Source organism: Nuphar pumila, chromosome 4 (genome assembly GCF_984573655.1).
Source record: "Nuphar pumila chromosome 4, dmNupPumi1.hap1.1, whole genome shotgun sequence".
NCBI classification, from domain to species: Eukaryota; Viridiplantae; Streptophyta; class Magnoliopsida; order Nymphaeales; family Nymphaeaceae; genus Nuphar; species Nuphar pumila.
Window position 1 is genome coordinate 16,668,718 of NC_143252.1, and position 23,859 is coordinate 16,692,576.

At 37.1% G+C, this 23,859-nt stretch overlaps 1 protein-coding gene across 2 annotated transcripts; it reads right to left on the reverse strand.

The window, feature by feature from the left end:
* Window positions 1-2,357: 2,357 nt before the first annotated feature.
* LOC149839515 (squamosa promoter-binding-like protein 1) lies at window positions 2,358-23,859 on the reverse strand. 2 transcript variants are annotated; one of them, XM_090002588.1, is made up of 11 exons: window positions 22,846-23,799; window positions 19,039-19,220; window positions 12,023-12,558; window positions 11,852-11,941; window positions 4,960-5,034; window positions 4,734-4,841; window positions 4,536-4,653; window positions 4,270-4,411; window positions 4,026-4,176; window positions 3,307-3,936; window positions 2,358-2,956 (listed from the first exon to the last, which is right to left on the reverse strand). In XM_090002588.1, exons 1-11 carry the CDS (start codon window positions 23,415-23,417, stop codon window positions 2,486-2,488), a joined length of 3,075 nt encoding a protein of 1,024 aa, XP_089858714.1. In that variant the 5' UTR covers window positions 23,418-23,799; the 3' UTR covers window positions 2,358-2,485. The 2 variants fall into 2 exon arrangements, with proteins under 2 accessions (XP_089858714.1, XP_089858713.1); XM_090002587.1 differs by having other exon boundaries at window positions 11,852-12,558; window positions 22,846-23,859.

The following is a 23,859-nucleotide window of genomic DNA, read 5'->3' on the forward strand; positions in this document are numbered from 1 at the left end:
AACCTTTCAAACATACGAAGCATTACATTTACTGAGCGTACAAATGTTGGCACATTTTGGGGACATTCACAAAAATGATTTGCGAAGGTTGTAGAATATTTGTAGACGTAAGTATTTAGTTAAAGGAAGTTTGCAGGTTTTGGAGACATTTGCATAAATTATTTGCGAAGGTCGTACTATATTTGCGGACATAAGTATTTAGTTAAAGAAGGTTCATAGATTTTTGGGACATTTGCTTAAATTATTTGTGAATGTCGTATTGTATTTGCAGATGTACCATGTGAGTATTTACTCAGCTTGGGGACATTCACAAAAATGATTTGTGAAAGTCATATTGTATTTGCGAACATATTTCAGAAAATATAGTTAAATGAAGTTCACACTATTTTGGGACATTCACATAAATTATTTGCGAAGATCATACTATATTTGTAGATATACATCAAAAAATATAGTTAAAAGAGGTTAGTATAGTTTGAGGATATTCACATAAATTATTTGTGAAGGTCGTACTATATTTAGGAACGTACTTTGGAAAATATAGTTAAGGGAGGTTCACACATTTTGGGTAACATTTGAAAAAATGATTGAAGAAGGTCATACTATATTTGCGGACTTACATTGGGAGTGTTTAGTTAAAGGAGGTTAACACCTTTTGTGTGACATTCGCAAAAATGATTTGCGACAGTCTTACCATATTTGCCGAGGGGCAAAAATATCCTAAGAAAGTTGAGAATCCGACATTTTGAATATGGGGAGGATTTCAGCTTGTGAGACATTTCAAAGAACGCATCATTATAAAAGGACAGTACAGTCATTTTCCATTACTAAATCCCCATCCCCCATCCCATCTCTGGCTCCCAAACAGAGCCTAAAGGACACCCGAAAGTTATGATTAAGTCAGAAAGAGTTTTGCAACAAAACATGCTAAAATTGTTTGCGCACCTACACGGCCACAAGGCCCATTGTGCCACACAAGCCTGTACGCATGGCATCACATTCTTGTGGGCTAGAACGCACATAAAATCAGCGTTGTTATGTACCTCACCGTTGCATTCGGGTGGGGGGGGGGGGGGGTGGATGGCAGCTGCAAGGCTGTCACCAATGGATTTGGCTTGCTGGAAAAACCTGTATAGAAATATATTAGTTGCTCTTCTTAAGAATGTGCATACATGATGTGCAAGGAATCGATACACAAAGGATTGGCCGCTCCAAATAGCATGGAGGATTGCAATCTCACAATTTGAGCATGTACGTCTTCTATCGATGCTAAAGACACTGCTAGGTCTGGTTGACTTGCACTCACTACTAGCATCTGTAGGGAGGGTAGAAGATGGGCATGGAAAGGGCCATCAGCGTACCCAAGTCATAATTGTGAGAACAAAGAGGCAGTTCATGGGGGTAGTCTTGAATAAAATGATGGGTTGTTAAATCGAGAAAATGGTGGAATAATAGGAGTTCGAGGATGTCATAGAACCATCTAGCTCTCATATCATAAATAAGTTATGGGACAATAACAGGGTGGGTATGATGGATTGGGATCAGCAATTCCATCAAGGCCTGCACTGCCACGATTCCTGTCATTTTCCTTCACACACCTTTATCTGGATCTTATGCTTTTATTACAGAGCTTGCATCACTTTTCTCATGGTTTAATTGCTACACTAAAACCAGAATTTTAAATATTTATCGGGAGCAGCGATAATAGAATAACAAGTTGATAGCACGACCCAAAATCATTGATCGCATTGCCCTTCAATGCTAAATCTTCTATCCTTTGCAAAGAACCCAGTTATGGAACAAAGACCCGCATGACATGGCAGTGACTTAACAAAGCTCTCAGCTCCTCGATGTTCTCCTTGCGCTTCGCTTTTTAGAAGTTTAATTTCAGGACACTTGTGGAGGCACCCAAAAGGAATTAGCCTTAATGCCAAGACCACCTTAACAGGCTTATTATAGTTTCTGTTCTCTTTGTTTCTCATATTCTCCACTGCTTCCACTAATTACAGAAGGCTCACTTTGGGCATCTACATTCCGAGATAAATGTGGCATCTGTGATTCCACCAAGAACATTACTGACGTTGGTTCCTGATCTGACCCATAAATATTTGTTGCTGCTTTTCCGGACTAAGCATCAAATTCTCGTCAACCAGACTTTAGATTAGCACCAAAACTTTCTGCAGAAAACCACCTACACACCCTGGAGTCGAATTAACACGAGGGTACTTCCCACCAGTTTCTCATGAGCTCTGCACATCCATTAGACCTGTAGGTGGGAAGCACCAACAGTTCAGCAAGCATTGAATATCATGACCATTAGGTGATCGGAATCGTTCACTAAATAGAACCCTAAAAAATTGAAGGGTAAAAAAGGATACGATTACATTATTCATAAAATAAGTGATTAATATGCTACAGGCAGATAGTGTAATCACCCAAGTCAAGCCTCATAATTTACAACAAACTAAAGAACCAACCCAGCTGCTCAGATAGGTCCATAACCCAGCAGTTCCCACCTAAAGGGTGGAAAGCCCAATACAATCGGTGGACCTTTGAATATCAACGCAACACAAACACAGACTGCAGCAATGGCAACCATCGAAAGCATTACTGGCCTGTATGCTAGCGATATTCTGGTGTTCCTGTATGCAAATTGCTGAGCACAGAGCTTACAATACTGACTGTTCTTGTTATTATCAATATGCATTCCTGATAATTTCCCAAGGTTTTGACATGATCCAGAAGAAACTTCACCAGGACAGACTGTTTGTTTGAACGACTTGTTGGGACCTAACGAACCACTTGTAATATCAAGAACCACATGTGCAGCCTTGCCATTCTTATCAATTTTCTTCTGCACCAGCTGATTGTAAGCATTGTAGCCTCTCAACAAAGCATAATCTTCAGGGGTAAGCCCAGCTTTGTCTTTAACGCGCTTCCAAGCTTCACGCCCCACCTGTTTATATGCAAAGAAGGATATCAATAAAGAGCTTAGAATGAACAATCAAATTCCCCTTTTATATATTTTTTTTATTTCTATATTTTGCATAATAAAACTTTGAGTGAAGTTGGAAACCTTTCAAAGGTTTCAACTAAAACAGAAGCAAAAGCCATGAACCCACTTATCCAGAAATGCAGCATAAATTGGAAACTCGTCATTCTCTGGTGCAATTTTCCAACTTTTCTGACTTTTCTTATAAATGAATGAATCTAATACCCCTAGGAGTGTACTGGAACATTTTACCAACATCTTGTTTTTCTGGGAAAAGATGATGCTAAAAAAAATGAGGATTGTGAAGAAAATACCATTCCCGGATCATCAGTTAATGCATCCACAATAGTCCCTGCACCATCTGTGCAGGCTGCACTGTGAAGGGGAGTCACATCAGCAGGGCCAACCATGTCAGGTCTAAATAAAAATCTGTTGAGACCATCGCTGACATATTGATCATGTTGAGCTTCCGTTCTAGGTGAAGTTCTTTGTGGAACATATCTTAATAAAAGCTCAACCATGGGCCGACATTTTCGACTCACAGCGATATGGAGTAGACACAATTCAGACAACACAAATTTCGAACTTTGTTCTTCGGCAACCACCCTTCCGTCAAATAAGATGTCCAGAAGCTTCTTGACTACAGCACACCAGTCATGGTTTATGGAGAATTCCAAAAGCCACTTGAAGCGTAAATGGGTGAAAATATGTATATGTAAATCGCAATCATCTAGTCTAGAAATCAACTGATGCCTTCTGAGAAGCCAACCCATTTCATGCAAGAACTCCATGGCTTCGGTCTTGTCATTCAAATTGCCAGTTCTTTTCTGGTCATCAAAATCAGTGACCTTAAATATATCCTCCAACATACATATTTCAGAGCAAATATCTTGCTCTGCAACTACGAATGGGAAAAAACAACTGCTAAGGCCATTCTCTTCAACCTAGATAAACATGCAGCATCAGTCAGCTTACTCAATAAAACACCTAGTCATCAGACGATAGCAATCAGAAGCCCAGTATATGATAGTACCTCAAGAAAGCCTCTCCCACATGCATCAGGAAGATAGCAGGAGAAGCTGAGGCTCTGGATACCTTCCTGACCATTGGAACTGTCACTGCTATCAGCAGAGAAACACGCAGCTTCTTTGACTAAGTACCTCCCTTCAAATGCACAAAATAGCCTAAAACAAAATGATAACAATTTTAAGCATGTTATGTCTGTGTATATTTGCCTGCACACTTTTGTGTGCAGGCACAGAAGAGAGAGAGAGTACCTTGTGGTTTGTTGCAACAGATTAAAGCCTTTGACTGTGAAGGTTGCTTTGTCAGATGCCGTAACAGCAAAAGGGGAAATAGTTATGATCTTAGAACGATTCAAAATTTTCACAGGAAAGGGTAAATCAAGCAATACTTGACCTGTAGCAACAAAGAAGACAAAATAATAAAGGCTTCAGCAGTACTGGACTATGTTCTCCAAAATAAAAGGCCAATGCAACTTGCACGAATTAAAACCAACATTCCAAATGAACTTACAGCATACCATTGTTGATTAATGCTATCCGATTTTGCACCCTGGCATATAGCCATCCAGTTCTCCAAAATGAACCATCAGAAGCATCCACAAGTCTCTTCAAATAGAAACTCAAACTACTACACAGCTGGAAGCAAAGAAATAAGTTATTTAGGAAACAATTGTGGCTAGAAAAGTTCCACAGCTGCAAACAAAACCCAAAAGTACCTCTTCCCACATGCATTTCTCTAACCGTACGTATATAGTCAAAACAATGCAACCAGGCCTTATGTAGCTTTCCATGTCTGTTGGGCTACGTGACAGCCATTCCAGAATCTGAAGATAGTTATGTCAATAGAGAGAACAAGAAGAAATGTTATATGGAGAAAGTCTGCAGTACCCAGATCTTATGAAACAAATAGTATTTCATAACAGAGACAAAGTCATCAAATACCTGCCCTCTTAGAGCAAGAGGCAAATCATTTGGATCTTTATCAAACAGCTTGAAAATGATGCGATCAGTCCAGCTCTGGTATCAACAGGAAAGAGCAAGGCCATCATGAATAATGCAGCACCGATGGCACACCAAAAAGACAGAAGGAAGGTTGCATTAAAGAATTGGCTTTTCAGATTCATGGGACCAACTAAAAAACAACCAAAGTGAGAGGAATACACAAAATAGCTATAACTTGCAAGACTCATTATGTAAGATTGCTTATTTCGTGATCCAAGAAATACAGATACTAGTTTTTAAGATGCAAAACAGATTCAACCAGACGTGAAACTGAATTTGTAATTATCATTAAAAGCCAACAAAGAATTTATGAGAAAAGTCATATTAACAAAATAATTGCATGTAACTCGCACCTAAAAAACTATTCATAATAAAGTTATTGAAAACCTGGCAAAACATATATATTTTTTAATTAAAACTCTAATGAAACCATGACCAGAAAGGAGATTGAGAGGTTCAAACCAAATAAATAAATGGTCAAAACATGTAATTCCACTCAGACGTGATCTAAGGTCCATCACTGCAATCTCACCAAGCCCGTGTGGTTCATAATATTTAAAGCTCTCTCCCAAGGGTCTCGGTTGATCCAAGCTAGGCCGACGAAGGCAAGAACCTTGGCTACGATAACAAAATATTCTGGAACATGTTATTCCCAATGAGAAGCAGTGCACAACACACATCCAGGTCTTACGACAAGTACATTTAATCTATTTATCTTGCTTGGACTGGGTTTAGGACTTGGTCCACCATACACAAACACATACGGATCTACGATATTAGGTCTTCTCAAATGCAGCACAATTGTATAAACAAGAAATTGGGACCTATATTGCTGTAAAGAAGCGGCTTTGAATATATTGGGTTCAATAATGAACCAATACACATGCACATGAAGTGTGAATATACCCACTAAAGGGAAAACACAAGCACATAATGTGCTAACACATAAACCCACAAAGGGGCAAAAATGCCTATAAGGCATAAGTTAATATCATTGAAGAAAATAAGGGTGTAACACCCATTACATGAAGCAAAAGCTCCTTATTGGAGTGAAGAATACAAAGGAGAAAGACCCTATTTATAAGCACAAAAAGGGACCACCTTGGGGGCTCCCAAAGGAGATGTTGGAGAGCCCCCAACGGTCACATTTGTGACCGTTGGGGGCTCCCAACGTCTCTATTGGGAGGCCCCCAATATGGTACGAATACGAAAAACAAAAATAAAAAAACAGAAAATAAAAGAAATATTACAATGCATATTCCAATTGGAATATGCGTAAAATGACAAATTACAAGAATACCCTTGAGGGTATTTTAGGAAGAGAAAATATATATATTTATATATATATATATATAAATAGAGATACGTATACATATATATATGTATACGTATCTTTATATATATATATATATATATATATATGTACATTTAAGGATTATATTTCAACATACATATATGTGTACGAGTACACATATTTTAACACCCCCCCCCCTTAATCTTTGCGGGGAAACGAAAAGATTGAAAAAAGGGCAAGACTCCAAGAGGCTTTGGTAAGGATGCTATTGAAACTTGAAAATGTCTTCCTCCAATTGCCTTCTAATGGTGAACACATTTCCCGATCCATCCAGGGTACTTCTTTTTATCCTATCTCCAAGATCCTGTGGAATAACAACAAAGAACAAGTAAAAAATATCTTTGCACTTTACTCAAATGGAACATTCCTAACAAGGTACAAAATTATAACTTATGCATAGAAATTTGAAGCACAGGATAGGATATATACTTTAGCATGAAAAGAAAATTTAGAAAACCAAGGTTTCAAAATCATATATCATGTTAAATAGTGGGCGAAAACAAATTGCAAAAATGCATAACGCATTCATAAGGTCCAACATTGGACAAACACAACCCCATAATGGGGGAATAACACAATGGTCCACTAAGTGACACCACAAGAAGCCTACGAAGAGGCATAAGTTATATAAACTTCAATGAATGAGGGCCTAAAAGGCCAAAATGAGCATATGCATATACTATCATGAAATGAATCAACACTTAAAAAAAACATTAATCACATGCTCCAAACATATAGAAAGACAAGGGTTATTGATTTTAGCAATTCCTTTGAAAGCGATTTCAAGAGGGAAATGCTTCAAGAGCATAAAAAGAGTGTATGAAGCACAAGATTTCAAAAAGATTTTAAATCCATTTAAGAGGCAAAATAATGTGTTATTTGAGTAGAGAACCTCACCCTTTTAGAAAAATCTCACTCAAATGACAAAAAAACTCATTTTGCATATCAAAAAGTGGCCAAAAAACCATAAGCACTTAATATATAGATTAAATGCCAAAATATTGATTTGATTTTAAAATATGCATATCAAAGATATGATTCACTTGTAAAAAGAAAGCAAAAAATGAATGTAATTTCATAACTTTCAACAATAGTTCATCCACTACAAGCAACTACCTCATTAGTCCTCAAAATCCCATAAATCAAGTGTATAAGCTACTAGATCAAGAATATAAATATAATGTCATTAAAGGCCAAATGACACACACAAAGGTGTGCAAAAGAATCTCTTGTCTACATGTAATAATACTTGAAATGAGTGCATCAACGATAAGAACAAGAGAATACACGCCAACATGTACCAAAAGCATCTCTTGTTTACGTAAAAATACACTCAAGACCAAGTATGTTCAGCTATTAGAACAAGAGTATCAAGCCAACCATGGGCTAAAAACACAATATATCTCTTGTCTACATAAAATGGCACTTGAATTGAGTGAAAGAAGTCAACCATGGGCATACATCTCAGCGACTAGAACAAGGACACAAATGCCAACATGGACTAAAATCACACACCATGGTGTGAATCAACGTGCCTTGTCTACATATAATAACACTCAAGACAAGTGTGTTCAGCTACTAGACCAAGAGAACAAAAGCCAACAAAGGGTTACCAACACACAAAGGTGTACTAAAATTCTTGTCTATATATGATGACACTTAGATATGAGTTATAAAAGGAGAAGACTTTTGAGGCAATAAAACTTGTAATGACAAACATAAAAATAAAACCTTGAATCAATAGAACAATATTTTTCAAAAAAGAATACCCATATTTTGGAATAAACCATGTAAAAGTATCTTCAACAAGATACTACAACCGATAGAACAATATTCTTGAGAATAAATATGTGAACATACGCACACCAAGAACACTTGTGCACAAAAGCACAAAAGCACGAAATCACAAATGTGCAAATGCACTCATAAGTTTCATAAACAATAAAAGGTTGGGCAATAATCCCTAAAACCTTGATTTTAATATACCTTAAAACATTTAAGGTTTCAAAACACCATATTTCCATCACATATATAAATAAGAGCATCCATAAGATCAATGGCCAAAATCAAACGAGTGACACACTCATAATTAGAGATCATATACCAAATCATTCTAGAGTCCCAAGGTGCCCATAACTCACCTCAACCACCATCTATAATATGGCAAGTGGACAATCTAAAATGACATAACACAAGGTGTCCATAACTCACCTTAACAATTATCTCTAATATAACAATAGGGCCATAAAAAAGGATTGATGCATCATATACCTTGTGATGGATAGAAGATAAATGCCATAAAAGGGCAATGAACTCTTAGGGAAAACATTTTCCAAATATGTGATTTTACAAAGAGGGCCGACTCAAAGGTCCAACATAATTAATCACAACAATATGCCATATAACAATAATGTTGCATATATACGAAATTATGTTCAATCATGATCAATATAAAAAGACTTAATAAACACAACATGAAATATTTAAGCTATGTCATGTGTGAGAAAGGAATTGGAATAATCCAAGAAACAAATCAAGCCTTTATAATTTGCAATTATATGTATACCAAGATGTAAAAGGGCAATAATCTTAAATGTGCAAATTTAGGACAACATGTACCAAGATATTGCGGAAGCATTTATAATGATAAAAGAAACAATCTTACAAGTCCATTAAAGGATAAAAACAAACACAAGCCCTAAAGAAGACAATAAAAACATCTCTTTATTGAAAAGAGAGTACCATGTGAAAATGTCTATGAATAGACAATACGCATATAAGCATAAATATTTTATAAAAGAAGTGTATGAAGACACTCTCACAATCACTTGAACAAAATACGCAAAAGGCGTAATAAAGGCAAACATGCAATAATGCATGTATTTCATAAAAAGGAACAAATGCTTGAGTCTCTCAAGCTTTAATTATGCAATTATATGCTTGATAAATGCAATTTAAGACAAAAAAGACCATATTATGGCCAATGTAGGCATCCTTAGAGATACAATCAAGAGGTTTTGAAACCTTATGTGAAAAATACAAACAAACATGTTTATAAAGTTGCATCATTAGAAGAAAAATCAAAAATTAATGAAATCTTTTATACCAAAGGATGCAATAGATACACTATGCATTCTATATAGTGTGATAAGATTTTTAAAAGATCTTTACTAATGAACACAATGGTTCATACAACATATTTATCATAAATAATTTTTCAAAATTCTTTAAATAAACCAAAACCATTGAGAGACTTTTAGGAGTTCATAAATATTTATCATTAACAAGAACTACTTAGGGTTCATAAAAAAGTAAACTACAAAGATTTAGATGTGAGAAATTCTCATACAAGAATTATATAAAAAATTTAGCAAAGATCATTAACTTATACAAGAATTATATAAGTTATCACAAAAAAATGCACTAAAAACCATACACAAGAGTTTTTAAGCAAAGATCATTAATTTAGCAAGAAATTATATAAAAAGTTAACTTATAGGTTAATCACGAAATTCTTATGAAAAAATCATAAATCTCACATAATTGAAAAACAATTTTGCAAAACCTAAATTACTATTATATGTGATGAGGAATCGATAAATATATAACCAAGAATTATAATAAACAAATTTACCAAATTTAAAAGGAGATATTTTAAAATATACGAACACGCGAAATGTGAAAGGAACTGATTCAACTATCAAAAACACTAAATGTGCAAGAAAAATAGTTTCATAATGCATAATATGTTAAGAAAAGAGATACATACCGAAAACTTCTAAAAAGGAGAGGAACAATGAATACTTCACCATTTCCTGAGCACCACGCTTTCCGTTGCACCAAAAGACAACCCCATCGTAACCTTGCTCTGATACCATGTAAAGAAGCGGCTTTGAATATATTGGGTTCAATAATGAACCAATACACATGCACATGAAGTGTGAATATACCCACTAAAGAGAAAACACAAGCACATAATGTGCTAACACATAAACCCACAAAGGGGCAAAAATGCCTATAAGGCATAAGTTAATATCATTGAAGAAAATAAGGGTGTAACACCCATTACATGGAGCAAAAGCTCCTTATTGGAGTGAAGAATACAAAGGAGAAAGACCCTATTTATAAGCACAAAAAGGGACCACCTTGGGGGCTCCCAAAGGAGACGTTGGAGAGCCCCCAACGGTCACATTTGTGACCGTTGGGGGCTCCCAACGTCTCTATTGGGAGGCCCCCAATATGGTACGAATACGAAAAACAAAAATAAAAAAACAGAAAATAAAAGAAATATTACAATGCATATTCCAATTGGAATATGCGTAAAATGACAAATTACAAGAATACCCTTGAGGGTATTTTAGGAAGAGAAAATATATATATTTATATATATATATATATATAAATAGAGATACGTATACATATATATATGTATACGTATCTTTATATATATATATATATATATGTACATTTAAGGATTATATTTCAACATACATATATGTGTAAGAGTACACATATTTTAACAATTGCATCATGACACCAATATGAAAACATTGCTAAACCATATGGTTGGAAAGCCACAAAAAAGAGAGACCTGTAAACTACAGGACTTTACTCTACAGGACTTTACTGCTAGGCTTTAAACCATCTCTTACAAAGCCTGAAGACAATCCAGTTGAGGGAAGTCTTAATATAGCTTACAGTTACAGATTATGATATCCTTTTTTGTTTGGTGATTCCTTTGCTTCCTGGCACTGATACATAAATGCTTCCGAAATGGTCCCCACATCACTTTCCTTTATCCTGATTTTTTTTATTAAATTCTTTATTCAAACAATTTAAATGTCAATTCCTTCTTCTGATACCTGCATTGTTTTCACAAGTCTAGCAACTATGGAAATCAGATCCTTCACAAATGCAATTCTACAACAACAACAACTACGCCTTCATCCCAAAACAATTGGGGTCGGCGATATGAACCAAAAAAGAAAATCATTCTGGGTCTTCCACATGAATCCTTCTCCTCCAATCATTTCTATCCAATGCCATGTCCTCGGTGAGGTTCAAAGCATTCATATCCTTTCCTATCACCTTCATCCATGTCTTCCTAGGCCTACCCCGACCTCTTTTAACTAATATATTTTCCCATTTCTCCATCATTTTAACTGGAGCATCATTAGGCCTTCGCCGAATATGTCCAAACCACCGTAAACGATTCTCTCTCATCTTATTTTCAATGGGTGCAACGCCTACCTTCTTACGTATCTCCTCGTTCCGAATCTTATCTTTTATAAGGCCAAAAACTTATTATAATTACAAGAGACCTTTTAGGCCTCAAACAAGTTTAAAAAATTTGTCCCCTGAAAGTGCACAATAATAGAGACTAGTATAAGTTGAAAACGCCATGCAGGTTTCCAAAACACTCAGAGCAAAAAATAAACAAACAAAATAAATAGTAAAGATATAACATAGGAGTCTTACTTGACCTTCCCCATTAGAACTTGATGGGGACTGAGTAAATGTAGAATCTGAATGAGTGCTTATTTGAGGTGGACTTGTCTGGTTTGAGTCCTGCACCATCCACGAACGATATTCAGGTGAACTAGCTCCACACTTTGCAGAGGGTGATAACCCACGACAGCCAGACCCTACCATGTAATCCTGTGATTCATGATAGACACTGTTCAAATCAAAATCATTTAAATCAATTCTTTCCATGTCAGACTCCGGTTGCGACATTGATAAGAAGGAAAACTCCGATTTTCCTTTAGTACTGCCTTGAACAGGTTGTAAACCTTCATGTTTCTGAGACAGAACTGGTTGTAGAGCATCACCGACATTATTTCTATTTGCAAATATTTTCTGTCTCGCATCATTTGCAAACAATGCCACAGTTGTCAAAGGATGTGTGCCCCTCACATTGGAATCTTGCACACCATTAGAATAAGTTGCTCCAGCAATTGAGTTTAGAGGCCCAGAAAAACCTTGAAATTTGACACAGGGGACAGCTGTTGGAACTGATGCAGAAGCCTTCTCTGATGATGCTCCAGGAGGAGATCCACCATTTTGCAATGCCTGAGAGGGTTGTCCAAACAGCCCTGGTGTATCGCATTTACCAGCACAGCTGGCTAGGTTCTTTAATAGATGAGACAAAAGATCCTGATCCTTTGCCTGGTCAGAGCGATTAGCTGTATATCAAGAAAGGTGGAATAAGTTAATCAATATAACTCAAAAACAGTCAATCAGAAATATAACTCAGAAACAGTCAAACAGATTATATATGAATTACACAGACACATATATATGAAACACACAAACACAGAATATATATAATATACATATTATAATAACTGAAATACAGAATATATAATTTATATATAATATACCTGAAACACAAGATTATCAGTTATATATATAACTGAAAAACATAAACTATAGAAAAAGAAAAAAGGAACGAAAAACAGGAAGAAAAAATAGAAAAAATAAAAGAGAAGGAAAGGGGGGGGGGGGGGGGAGAGAGAGAAGAAGAAAACAGAGAGAGAGAGAGAGGCAGAAAGCGAGAGTGAGAACTCGAGAGAGAAACTGAGAGAGAAAACGAGAGACAGACAGAGCAAGAAACAGAGAGAGTGAAAGAAACAGAGAGTGACAAAGAGAGCGCGAAACAGAGAGAGAGAGAGAAGGGGGAAGGGCACCGCCCTTCCCCTTTGCCACGGTTGACCACTTCCAAGTAAAAAAAAAGACAAAAACAGGCTTAAAGCCTAGGCGGTGCCTAGTCGAGCTAGACAACACCTAGACAGTAAAAAAGGGTCCCACTGCCCAAACCCAAAAGCCCAGGCGGTGGGGCTGGGCCTAGGAAGCCTAGGCACCACCATAGACAATCAAGATCATATCATCAACATAAAGCAGAAGAATGACTATCCCTATTTCAAATTTCTTAATAAACATAGCAGTGTCATAATAGCAAGATTCATTAACCAAGCATTAGGTGCCTGCTTTAAACCATATAAAGCTTTTCTCAAAGAAGTACATTTCCAGGAGGAACCTCATATCCAGGAGATGAATGAATCCATATAGACTTCTTCTTTTAAATTCCCATTCAAGAAGGCATTCTTTTTACATCCATTTGGTAAATTTCCCAACGCTTGACAACAACTACAGTTATAAGAGTCCTAACATAATTCATCTAGAGTCAACCCAGATCGGACCCCAACTAGGTCAGCAATTCAAGACTACTGATCCGCATGCCTCTTATGTGTTTTTTCATGCATTTTGTGATTTTAATGCATAATGCCCATAAAAGAATACTTGTTATAAAGAATCATATGTTTTTAAATCATAAATATTAACAATTATGTATTGTTGAATACTTATATAACTGTCTTTGATGTCATATACTAAATTTAGTGATTATAGAATACGAATTTTGATTTTTTATATATCTTAACACTAGGAAATGCATTCCTAACTCGCCTGAGTTACTGAATCAACCCGCTAACTCGCGAGTCAAGGTTTGGGCGATCCGAATCTGGGTCACGAGTTTGGTAACTATGTCGTAGTCAATACCATGCTCTTGAGAGTAGCCCTTTGCAACTAATCTAATCTTATACCTTTCTAAGGTCCCATCACTTTTACTTTAAACTTATAGACCCACCTGCAACCTATAGTTTTCTTACCTTTAGGTAAGTATGCTATTTTCCAAGTATTGGATTTTTCAAGTGCTTCTAATTCATCATTCATGGCTCATATCCATTCAAGATACTTTTTAGCTTGGTTGTAGGTTGCTTGTTCAAAATAGAACATGATTTTAGCCAGACAGGCTCTATATTTAGGAGAATGATTCATATGAAACAAATCAATTAGGAGACCTTATTAGATCTTCTAACTTCCCCTAATTGTTGACTTTCAAAGTTGAAATAGTTTTCCATGGCAGTGGGTTGTTTGTTATTTTCATGTCTACTATATTGAATTACTATAGGTTCAGTTTGATCAAGATTTGCACCATCCTGGATATTGGGTTGAAATTCTTCATTTTCATCATCACTAATCATGCAATCATTACTCTTAGGTAATAACTCAAGCAAGAAAGAATATTTATTATTTTTCTTAGGCACACTTTGATAAAAAAACTTTCTTTTTCTACAAAATAGACATTTCGAGAAACATAAAGTTTATATTTTTCAAAATCATATCTAAAACTTTTTTGGTTTTTACCATACTCAAGAAATACGCAAGGTATAGCTTTTAGAGAAAGTTTGTCATTTTTGTCGGTAAGGACAAAAAATTTACATTCAAAAGGCCTTAGTCTAGAATAATCAGGAGAGATTTTAAAAAGTTGTTAATAGAGAGAAATGTTTTGGAGTTTTGTGGAAGGGAGTCTATTGATAAGATATACGACAGTTAAAGAAGCTTAGGCCCAAAACACCTTTGGAACATGTTTTGAAATCAAAAGGATCCTAGTTGTCTCAACTATGTGCCTATGTTTTCTTTCAGCCAAACTATTTTGTTGAGATGTATAGGCACAAGATCTTTTATGCAAAATATCATTTGTTTCAAGATAAATTTTGAAATCATTTGACATAAATTCCCCCCTTGAATTGGAACGGAAGATTAAAATAATAGTTTTAAATTGACTATGTTATGAGATTTTTTGAATATTTAAAAGACTTCATATTTGTGCCAAAGAAAATAAATTCAAGTAAATTAAGAATAGTCATCAACAAATATCACATAGTAAGCATAACCACTTTTAGAAAGAATAGGAGTGTGACCCATACATCCGAGTGCACTAATTCAAACGGCTTAAAAGAGAAAAAAGTCTTATCAAGAAAATGGAGAGCTTTCATTTTGCCAAGAATGCAACCAATACAATGAAATTCTTTTTACAAAATTTGTTCAAATGTAATGCATAAGACAATTTGGATATGTTAGGATGACCTAGCCTTTGATGCCACAAAACAATGTCCACATTTTGTACATTATAACAAAAAGTTTTTTTTGAAAGGACAAGTTGATCCATGTAGTAGAGATCACCCTTCTCTATGGCCTTCCCCAATCCGCTTCACGGACTGGAGATCCAACACCCAACATTGATTTGATAAGAAGGCAACACTACACTCATGGTCGACAATTTGGGAAACAGAAAGAAGGTTTAAATTTAATTTTGAAACAAATCTAATTTTTGGGATGAAAAAGTTTAAAAAACTTTTTGAAATTTTCAATATATTTTATATCAAGGGAGGACCCATCGACGGTAAAAACATGAGTTTTTTGTTGAAGTACTGCCACAATCGAAAAGTATAGATTTATTTGGGGTAATATGAAATAAAGCTCCAGAATCTAAAAGCTAAGAAACCTTACCAAGAGGGGATGATGTAGAGAACGCAACTCCTGAAATGGAGGAAGAAGAAGTCTTGAGAAGTTGTTGAAGAGCCTCCACGAGTTGAGATAAGGTCATGGTTCCAATTAGGGATGGCAGTGGACCGGGGGAAAGCGGGGTCCCGCCCCGCCTCGCCCCGTTTGGACCGGGGATGAAGGGTATGAAACGGGGATGGAGGCGGGGGTGGAGGATAAAATCCATCCCCGCCGCGGAGGCGGGGCGGGGGTGGACGTGCACTTTTCCCCGCCCCGCCACGATCCCCGCCTCATCCCCGCCCCAACACCGCCCCGACCACTTTTCCCCGCAATATCCCCGCCCCGCCCCGCCCCGCCTCATCCCCGTTTGGACCGGGGATGAAGGGTATGAAACGGGGATGAAGGGTATGAAACGGGGATGGAGGCGGGGGTGGAGGATAAAATCCATCCCCGCCGCGGAGGCGGGGCGGGGGTGGAGGATAAAATTTTGAGGCGAGGCGGGGGTGGAAACCTTGTCCCCCGCCCCGCCCCACTGCCATCCCTAGTTCCAATGGATTTGGAGTCCCCAGTTGTTCCACTCTTATCATCTTGTGAAGATCCCACGAATGCCACCTTTTTTTCTTTATTCTCTCCATTTGAATTTTGGGTAATAGGGTTTGATGTGCCCCTCTTCTCCACAATTGTGACAAACGATCTTCTTTTTAGTATCATCATTGTGAGTCTTTCTATAGTAAGGTTTGGAAAAATGAGACAGTTTATAAGTATTAGTGTTGCTCCCGGTCTAGAAACGACCAACACATTATCTTTGAATTCTTTGGATTCGGACATAGATTTCAACCTTGTCTCTTCCATACAAACTTTGGCCTTCATGTAAATGAAGGGATTTTTCCTTATAAATGATATTTACCCCAACTTGGGTCTAAGGTCTCTCATGAATTGAAAGAGTTGCTCCTCCATAATTTCTTTCTTTCTTTGGAGAGCGTCATTTGGTGTTTCCCAAATTGGCTCAAGTTTAGCCATTTGATCCCAAAGTCTCTTAAGAGCACTATAATATTCTCTCATGGTTTTGTCACCTTGTTTGCAATTATGAATCCTATCTCTTAGATCCCACTTATGAGTGACATCTTTTTTTGTATAGGTTTGTCTAACAAACTCCCAAACTTTATCCGCACTTTCAAACTAAAGAATATTGGAGCATGGTTCTTCATGCATGCTTCCCATAAAAAGTGAAAGGACCTTGGCATGGCCCACCTCCCACTCATAAGCTTTTTTGTATTCTAACAAAGTTTTTTCTCTTTTCACTCCCTTAAGAGTTTCTTCTTTGGATTGTCCATCTTTCTCCAATAGTGGTCTTTGTGAGAATAGGTTGAGGCTCCGGAGTGGAACCATCAAAGTATTGTATTGGCACAATTCCTTTCTCATACGGATTCTTTTCACCATTGTGGCCTACATATTACAATTGCTCCCATCAAATTTGATGAGAACAACTGTAACAACTTCTTTATCGGCCATAGAGGGAAAAGAGAAAGAGAGGGATAAAAAGAAAAAGAAAAGAATGAAAAAGAGAGGTTGAAGAAGATCCAAGTTGATGATGTTTCCACCAAAAAGCTTACACATGAGCACTTATGGGCCAAATACAATCTCACAAAGGAGATACACAACTATATAATCACAAGAGAGCAACAATGTAAAAATATAATATGTATTACTTCACAAAATGCTTAAGAAAGCATATATTTTACAATGGGGAAGTCCCCTCTATATAGACCCAAAAGAGAGCAAAAGGGGCCAGTCCAACTAGTCGATGGACTAGCCCCAATGGTTATAAATATGACCGCTGGGACTAGCCCAACGACTGGTTGGACTGTCCCAACAGTCATATAATATAAAAAATACAAAAAATTAAAAACAGAAAAGAAAAACAACATTACAGAAATAGCCCCTACTAGGCTGACCTTATTACAAATAGAAAAGGACTAAAATACCCTTGATGGTATTTTATATTACATGCAAAAAACATATATATATATATATATATATTAACACTTCATAGGTAATATATGCTCTCATTTTGGAAGTCAATGACACAACTGAACTATTCCTATCTCAAACCCTCCATTAGCTGATTCGATCTCCCTTCTCTCCATGACTCTTCTCTATTTCTTTATTTCTACTACAGGTACTTGAGGGGAATCAGCCACAATGTAGGACTAACCGACTGCAAGAATAGTTGTCCAAAAAGATAACTTCAAACATGGGAGATGAAATCATTCTCGATGGCAAGCATTCATGTTCATGAAAAGGACAGAACCATGTGCATGCTCAACATTCTTCCACTAAAAGCAACAAAGCAACCACCACAAAATCATCTATATCCAAACCAATCACATGATAAACAGATAAACTAACACTAAAGTAGTAGCCTAGTAGGTAACAAATGAACAAATTCTCCAAAGAAGAAGAAGAAGAAGAAGATGGCAAGCATTCATGTTCATGAAAAGGACAGAACCATGTGCATGCTCAACATCCTTCCACTAAAAGCAACAAAGCAACCACCAAAAATCATCTATATCCAAACCAATCACATGATAAACAGATAAACAAACACTAAAGTAGTAGCCTAGTAGGTAACAAATGAACAAAGCTTTACTTTACTTTTTATATGTTAATCTCATATGTTTTAACTTTTATAGAAGAAGAAGAAGATTTTGAACTAGTTTCTTTACTTTTTATATGTTAATCTCATATGTTTTAACTTTTATAGGTTAATCTCATATTTTTTAGTACTTATTTGAGATTTTCTATTGCTTATTGGTTGTTGCTTTATACGACATTATATTTTTCAATTATATAATTAGTTTTCCAGTTATGTAATCAGTTTCTTAGTTACTTTTATATGTTAATCTCATATTTTTTAGTACTTATTTGAGATTTTCTATTTCTTATTGGTTGTTACTTCATCAATAAAGCATTTCTTTATTGATTTATATTTTTAGATATTTTTTATAATTTTTTAAAGTTTTCAAAAAAATTTGAGGCTTACGCTTTACGCCTCGCCTCAGTTTTTGGTGGAGTGCCTCGCTACGCCTCTTTTCACAACACTGCTTCAAGTACATTATGACTGTTTTCTCAAGAAAAAGAACTGATAAAAAAAAAAGTTCTAACGCATTTTTCTTATGAAACAAGCATGGCTCAGAAATTCTCAAATAAACTATGACACGTTCAAGGAAAGGAAGAAAGAGGAAGAGAAAAAGGTCAATGAATAATTACACATTGATAAACAGAAAATGTCATAATAAGAAGGCTTAGAAATTTACAATGTAAATTTGATAGTATTTTGAAGAGACTTATCAAGACGTAGCTTGTGGCACAATCATCATTCAATGAATTCCCAGCAACCACAGTCTCAGGCTGTGTTTTCCTTCTCCGTATATTATGACCTGCCAAACGCTTCCTACAGCTTCGCTTCCCTTCATCAAATTCTTCAAGAACATGAAACCTATCCATGGGTCATGAAAATTATTTAACTAACAACTGACAAGAGAAAAAGGAGAAAAAACATCAAGGGAATAAGGCACAAATATCAAGCAAGATGTCACTAGAAATTTCAATTGCCAACAACAAACAAATGTCACTGCCATCTACATGATCACACAGAGAATGCAACATTCAGGCACATGTTAGCTTGTGGATGGTGAACAGCACTCAGCAGATATGGTTAATAATTTTGTAAAGCAGGAAAAAATGCATTAGAAAAGTCAAAAAGTTAGCTTTTAACTACAAAGTGTAAAACTAATATCTGATTTCCTGGCTAAATGTGATTAAGTTATAAGTTTTTTTTTGCAAATTAGTCCCTGCCTTATGTTTCATTTGCAAAATGGTCCCTGCCTCATATCATTTTGCAAATTCGTCCTTCCGTTTTTTGCAGTTATTGCAAAGTGTCCCTTCTGTCAAACGGCTGTTAATTTAACCATGGTTAAAAGCTAACCATAGTTAGCTGGTCAAGAAAATGACCAAAATATCCCTTTCTTTCCCTGTCACCCAACTCCCCTCTTTTCTCGATGACTAACCAGTAACCTCTATTCTCTTTAAATCCCTATCAACGACACACCAGCATCTCTCTCTCCCCACCAACTCTCTCTCTCTCATATGTCAAAAGTGCCAAAAAAGAAAGCAAGAATCTCACCCTTAGTTGCTAGATAATCCTTCTAAGGTCTACGAACTCCTCATTGAAGACGAAAGCATCAATTTTTTGCCTCTGTTTTTTGGTTACTGTATCCTATTTTTTGTGTTTTTTTAATGTTTGATGCACTTTTTTTCTTGATTGAGTGTTTTATGCGATTTGTTCTTGCATATTGACCCAGGCATCACATATTCTTATGTTCTCGATCTGTTTACAAAATCATCATTTATTAGTCTGAGGTGTCAATTATATTTGCAAAATCGCCCCTCACTAAACATCCTTCAATGAAGGTAGAATGGTAACTTCATCGGCATCTAACGGCTGCAGTAAGAGAATGAGGACAACTATTAACCCTAAGGGCCACTTTGCAAGGCTAACGTAAAAGGGACGGATTTGCAAAACTACATAAGGCAGGTAACATTTTGCAAATCAGTCATAAGGCAGTGACTAATTTGCAAAAAAACCCTAAGTTATATCTGATGCATGACAGCTTGCATATCAAATATCACGATGGCTAGAATTCAAAAGAATATAAGATATGCATGGCTGCTGCATAAAATGCAAACCAAGTCCGCCTCTCATAAAGAATCTTCAGGATAGATGAGGAAAAAAAAACACAAAAGGTTCATCCTTCACTTCATCTAGCATGATAGCATCAATCAAAGAAAAAAAAGAAAGGTAGTAAACAATAGTTATTCGGAGCTAGGTGATGGCATGAGGCACTCTAACAACATCTATGGAAGATCACTCTTTCCTTGGCTCCTCTCGGCTATATGAGGAAACATGACATGGTTTGAGAAAATAATAAGCACATGGTTGATGTTCTTAACCAGAAGTTCTTTCAGATTTACAAAACAATATGCAATGACCCTCTTTGTGTGTATTATCTAGTAAAGATAATTCAAAAAGGTTTGGAGTATGACTTGTTTTACTCTAAGTTGTGTCGAAATAAGTGGAGCAGGATCTAATTCCCGGTGGAAGGATTCTTATTTCACATTTATCATCAGGCAAGGGAAGCTAAATTACTAATAGGAATGGGGACAATCTATGTAACACGGACTCTTCTAACAGGGCACCGCACCCGCATCGCACCCACACCCATGCGGGTGCGACACTTGGACATGGCTTCCTTTGTCAGGTGAAGTCAACCACATTGAGGTCCATTTCCGTCTAAAAGTAGATTGAGTTAACCCTAACCAAGTCTGGTTTTATCTATATTATATAAATAAATACATAAAGGAACACACATACACGTAGTGTTAACTTTAAACTGTTAAAAAATATAAACCCTTCCCACCCAAGTTTTTTTAAAGTGCCGCATCACCACATTCACACCCGTATCCACACCCGCACCTATGTGACATAGGGAACAATCTCTTTATCTCGCCCAAATTGCACATTGGATTTTCAATCCATACGTTCATTTGATGAAAGAAAGCACTCCAATCCAGTTGCCTCCTCGAAGTGGCTTCCACCAGACCTACTCACCAAATGCCCTTGGGTTGGGGCAACACAGAAAATGAGTATTTCGCTCCAAGACCCCACCCCCTCGAGAGCTGGATGCCAGCAGAGATGGAGTTGGGAGCCAACCTAGGCTTTCCTTTGGCTTGTCTTGTCCCAACATCATTGAAAAGGGGTTTGAAGGCCTCTACCATCAAGCAAAGCTTGGTGAAGTTTTGTATAAATGTATCACCATGTTATTAAGCATTTTTTTATTTAAGTTCTTTTCTCTATAAGAGGTGGAATAGAATAACCCAGTTGAAGTGTATTGATCATATGTCTGTAATGCATTGTATGTCGCATAATAGGTCCTGAAAACGTTTGATAGGAAGATTGGACCAAAACAGAATGAGGGAAGAACTATCTTTGCTGTTGAACAGCCGCAAGCGCCTTACCTCCCTTTCCGGATCAAGAAAGGGTGTTAAGCTCTTCTACCTCTCTTCACACTATAGTTTAGTAAGGAACCGTAGATCCACTTATGAAACACTAGAACAAGCTGTAGGGGAAGGACATCATCCACCAAGCACCACTCACAATGTGTCTGCAGCATGATATCGCCAGATCCCTCCTTATGACTGAGAAGCACACATTTGATCTATATTAACACCCTTTCATCTTAGAACATTTTAAGACCTCCACAAAACACGCTGAACTATTCTATACCATTCTTAGAAAAGCACGAAGCCAATCCATGAAAGGAGCCATGAACAAAAAAATAAAAAATAAAATCTTAAACAAAAAGGTTAGTTACAAGAAGAAACTAAAATCAAAACCCAACAACGATTGCAACCTCCAATTTGGTTAGAGCGTCACAGAAAAAGCAACAATGGATGATAGAAATCCGGCAATCATACCAATACAACGGCATACAAATCATCCTTCTATACAAAATCTAGATAACCTATCAACTTGACCAAATTTGAATCAGGTCACCAACACTGAAAATAAGGTGAAAAGCACTAGAGAAAAATAACTTCAGATCTAAAACTTTCATACAAGTGTTTGCCTAATTAAACACATGAATCTATAGCATTTTCGAAACCCCACCATTCCAGAATTGATCTCTGACATTCACGGTTAGTAAAACTCAAAATATGGGCAGTACCACTTTTTTGAAGCACAAATATCAATGAATTCTAATAACATGTCAACATTTAAATCGTTGATGGTCCTCTGATACGTTATACTTCATAGTTAAATCAATATCGTTTCCAAAACTTCTCCCATGCCCGGTAGTCAAAGTTTGTTCTCTACAGAATTGAACAAGCCAATGCTACAAATTCACCGCACCAAACATGAAATACGAGGGGAAGAGAAAAAAAAGAAAGAAAGAAAGAAAAGCACGCATTCTATAACACAAAATTTCCTTGCTCTTTTCTTTCTCAGTTTCAGTAAAATCCCGAATCAATGAAAACCAAAAAGAATAATTGAGCAAGCTCACCTGCTACACTGCTGGCAAAACCTCCGCATGATCCCGTCAACCATTACCATGATCGCCTTGGAATGCGCCTCACAGACCTTATGACGCCGATAGTAGTCCTTCGAGTTGCTGAGATCCGCCCTGCAATCCTCCACCTGACAGATCGACCGCCCCGTCGAAGAAGACGGTCCCGTCCCCGGTCCCCGCCCCTGCACCTTCGACCTCTTGCAGTTCCTTCCCTCCACTCCATTCGCCTCCACCACCGGATAAACATGCTCCCCGAGCTTCAATGCCAGAAGCCCACCGCCCTCCGCCTCCTCCATCTCCTCCTCAGCCAGAACTCGCCGCCGCTTCTCCGCCTCTCCCTTACCCTCATCCGAACCGGACGAAGAGCCCTCCCCGCCCGCCAACGGCAAAAATTGCCGACTGGCCGGAGCTCCGTTCAAAGGGCTAGCAACGAACAGATCCCCATCCCACCTCCAATCGCCCACCCCCCATTCTCGGCTCTGCATCAAACCCTTCCCCTTCATCAAAAGCCCCGGAACGATTCCGGCGTAGAACCGGCGTCTCTCGCCACCGATTTCGGCCTCCATCCGTAAAATTCGCCACCAGAAACCCGCCAAAAAATCCCCTAACGCCTATCAATACTGAAACAACAAATCCTACCTCCTCCGATCCCCAAACCCATACAGAAATTGAAAAAAAAAACAAAACAAAACCCTAATCCTAATTCCCTCTAATCGGCGTCGCTGCGACCCCAAAAGTGGAGGAACAAGACGCACTCAAACCCATGAATCCACAGTAGAACCACCCACATCCCCCTTACCCTACCACCCTCATATAAATTTCAACAACCCAAAAAAAAAATGGAAATAGAAACCGAAAAAGAGAGAACAAATAAAAAGAAAAGAGAGAAACGCAAGAAGAAAATGAAATTAAAAAACAAACAAACAAAAAGACCGAATATGTACAAATGAAAAAGAAAAAAAAAAGATCGTACTACCGCGAGCAGTTTTCACAGTACAAGCTTTGCCT

Excerpts from the sequence above, each read along its gene's own strand:
- LOC149839515 (XM_090002587.1), bottom strand. The coding sequence starts at position 23,417 with ATGGAGGCCGAAATCGGTGGCGAGAGACGCCGGTTCTACGCCGGAATC. Across the intron at positions 4,177-4,269 it reads CTGTTGCAACAAACCACAAG|GCTATTTTGTGCATTTGAAG; the intron begins GTACTCTCTCTC and ends ATTTTGTTTTAG. Across the intron at positions 2,957-3,306 it reads TAACTGATGATCCGGGAATG|GTGGGGCGTGAAGCTTGGAA; the intron begins GTATTTTCTTCA and ends GCATATAAACAG.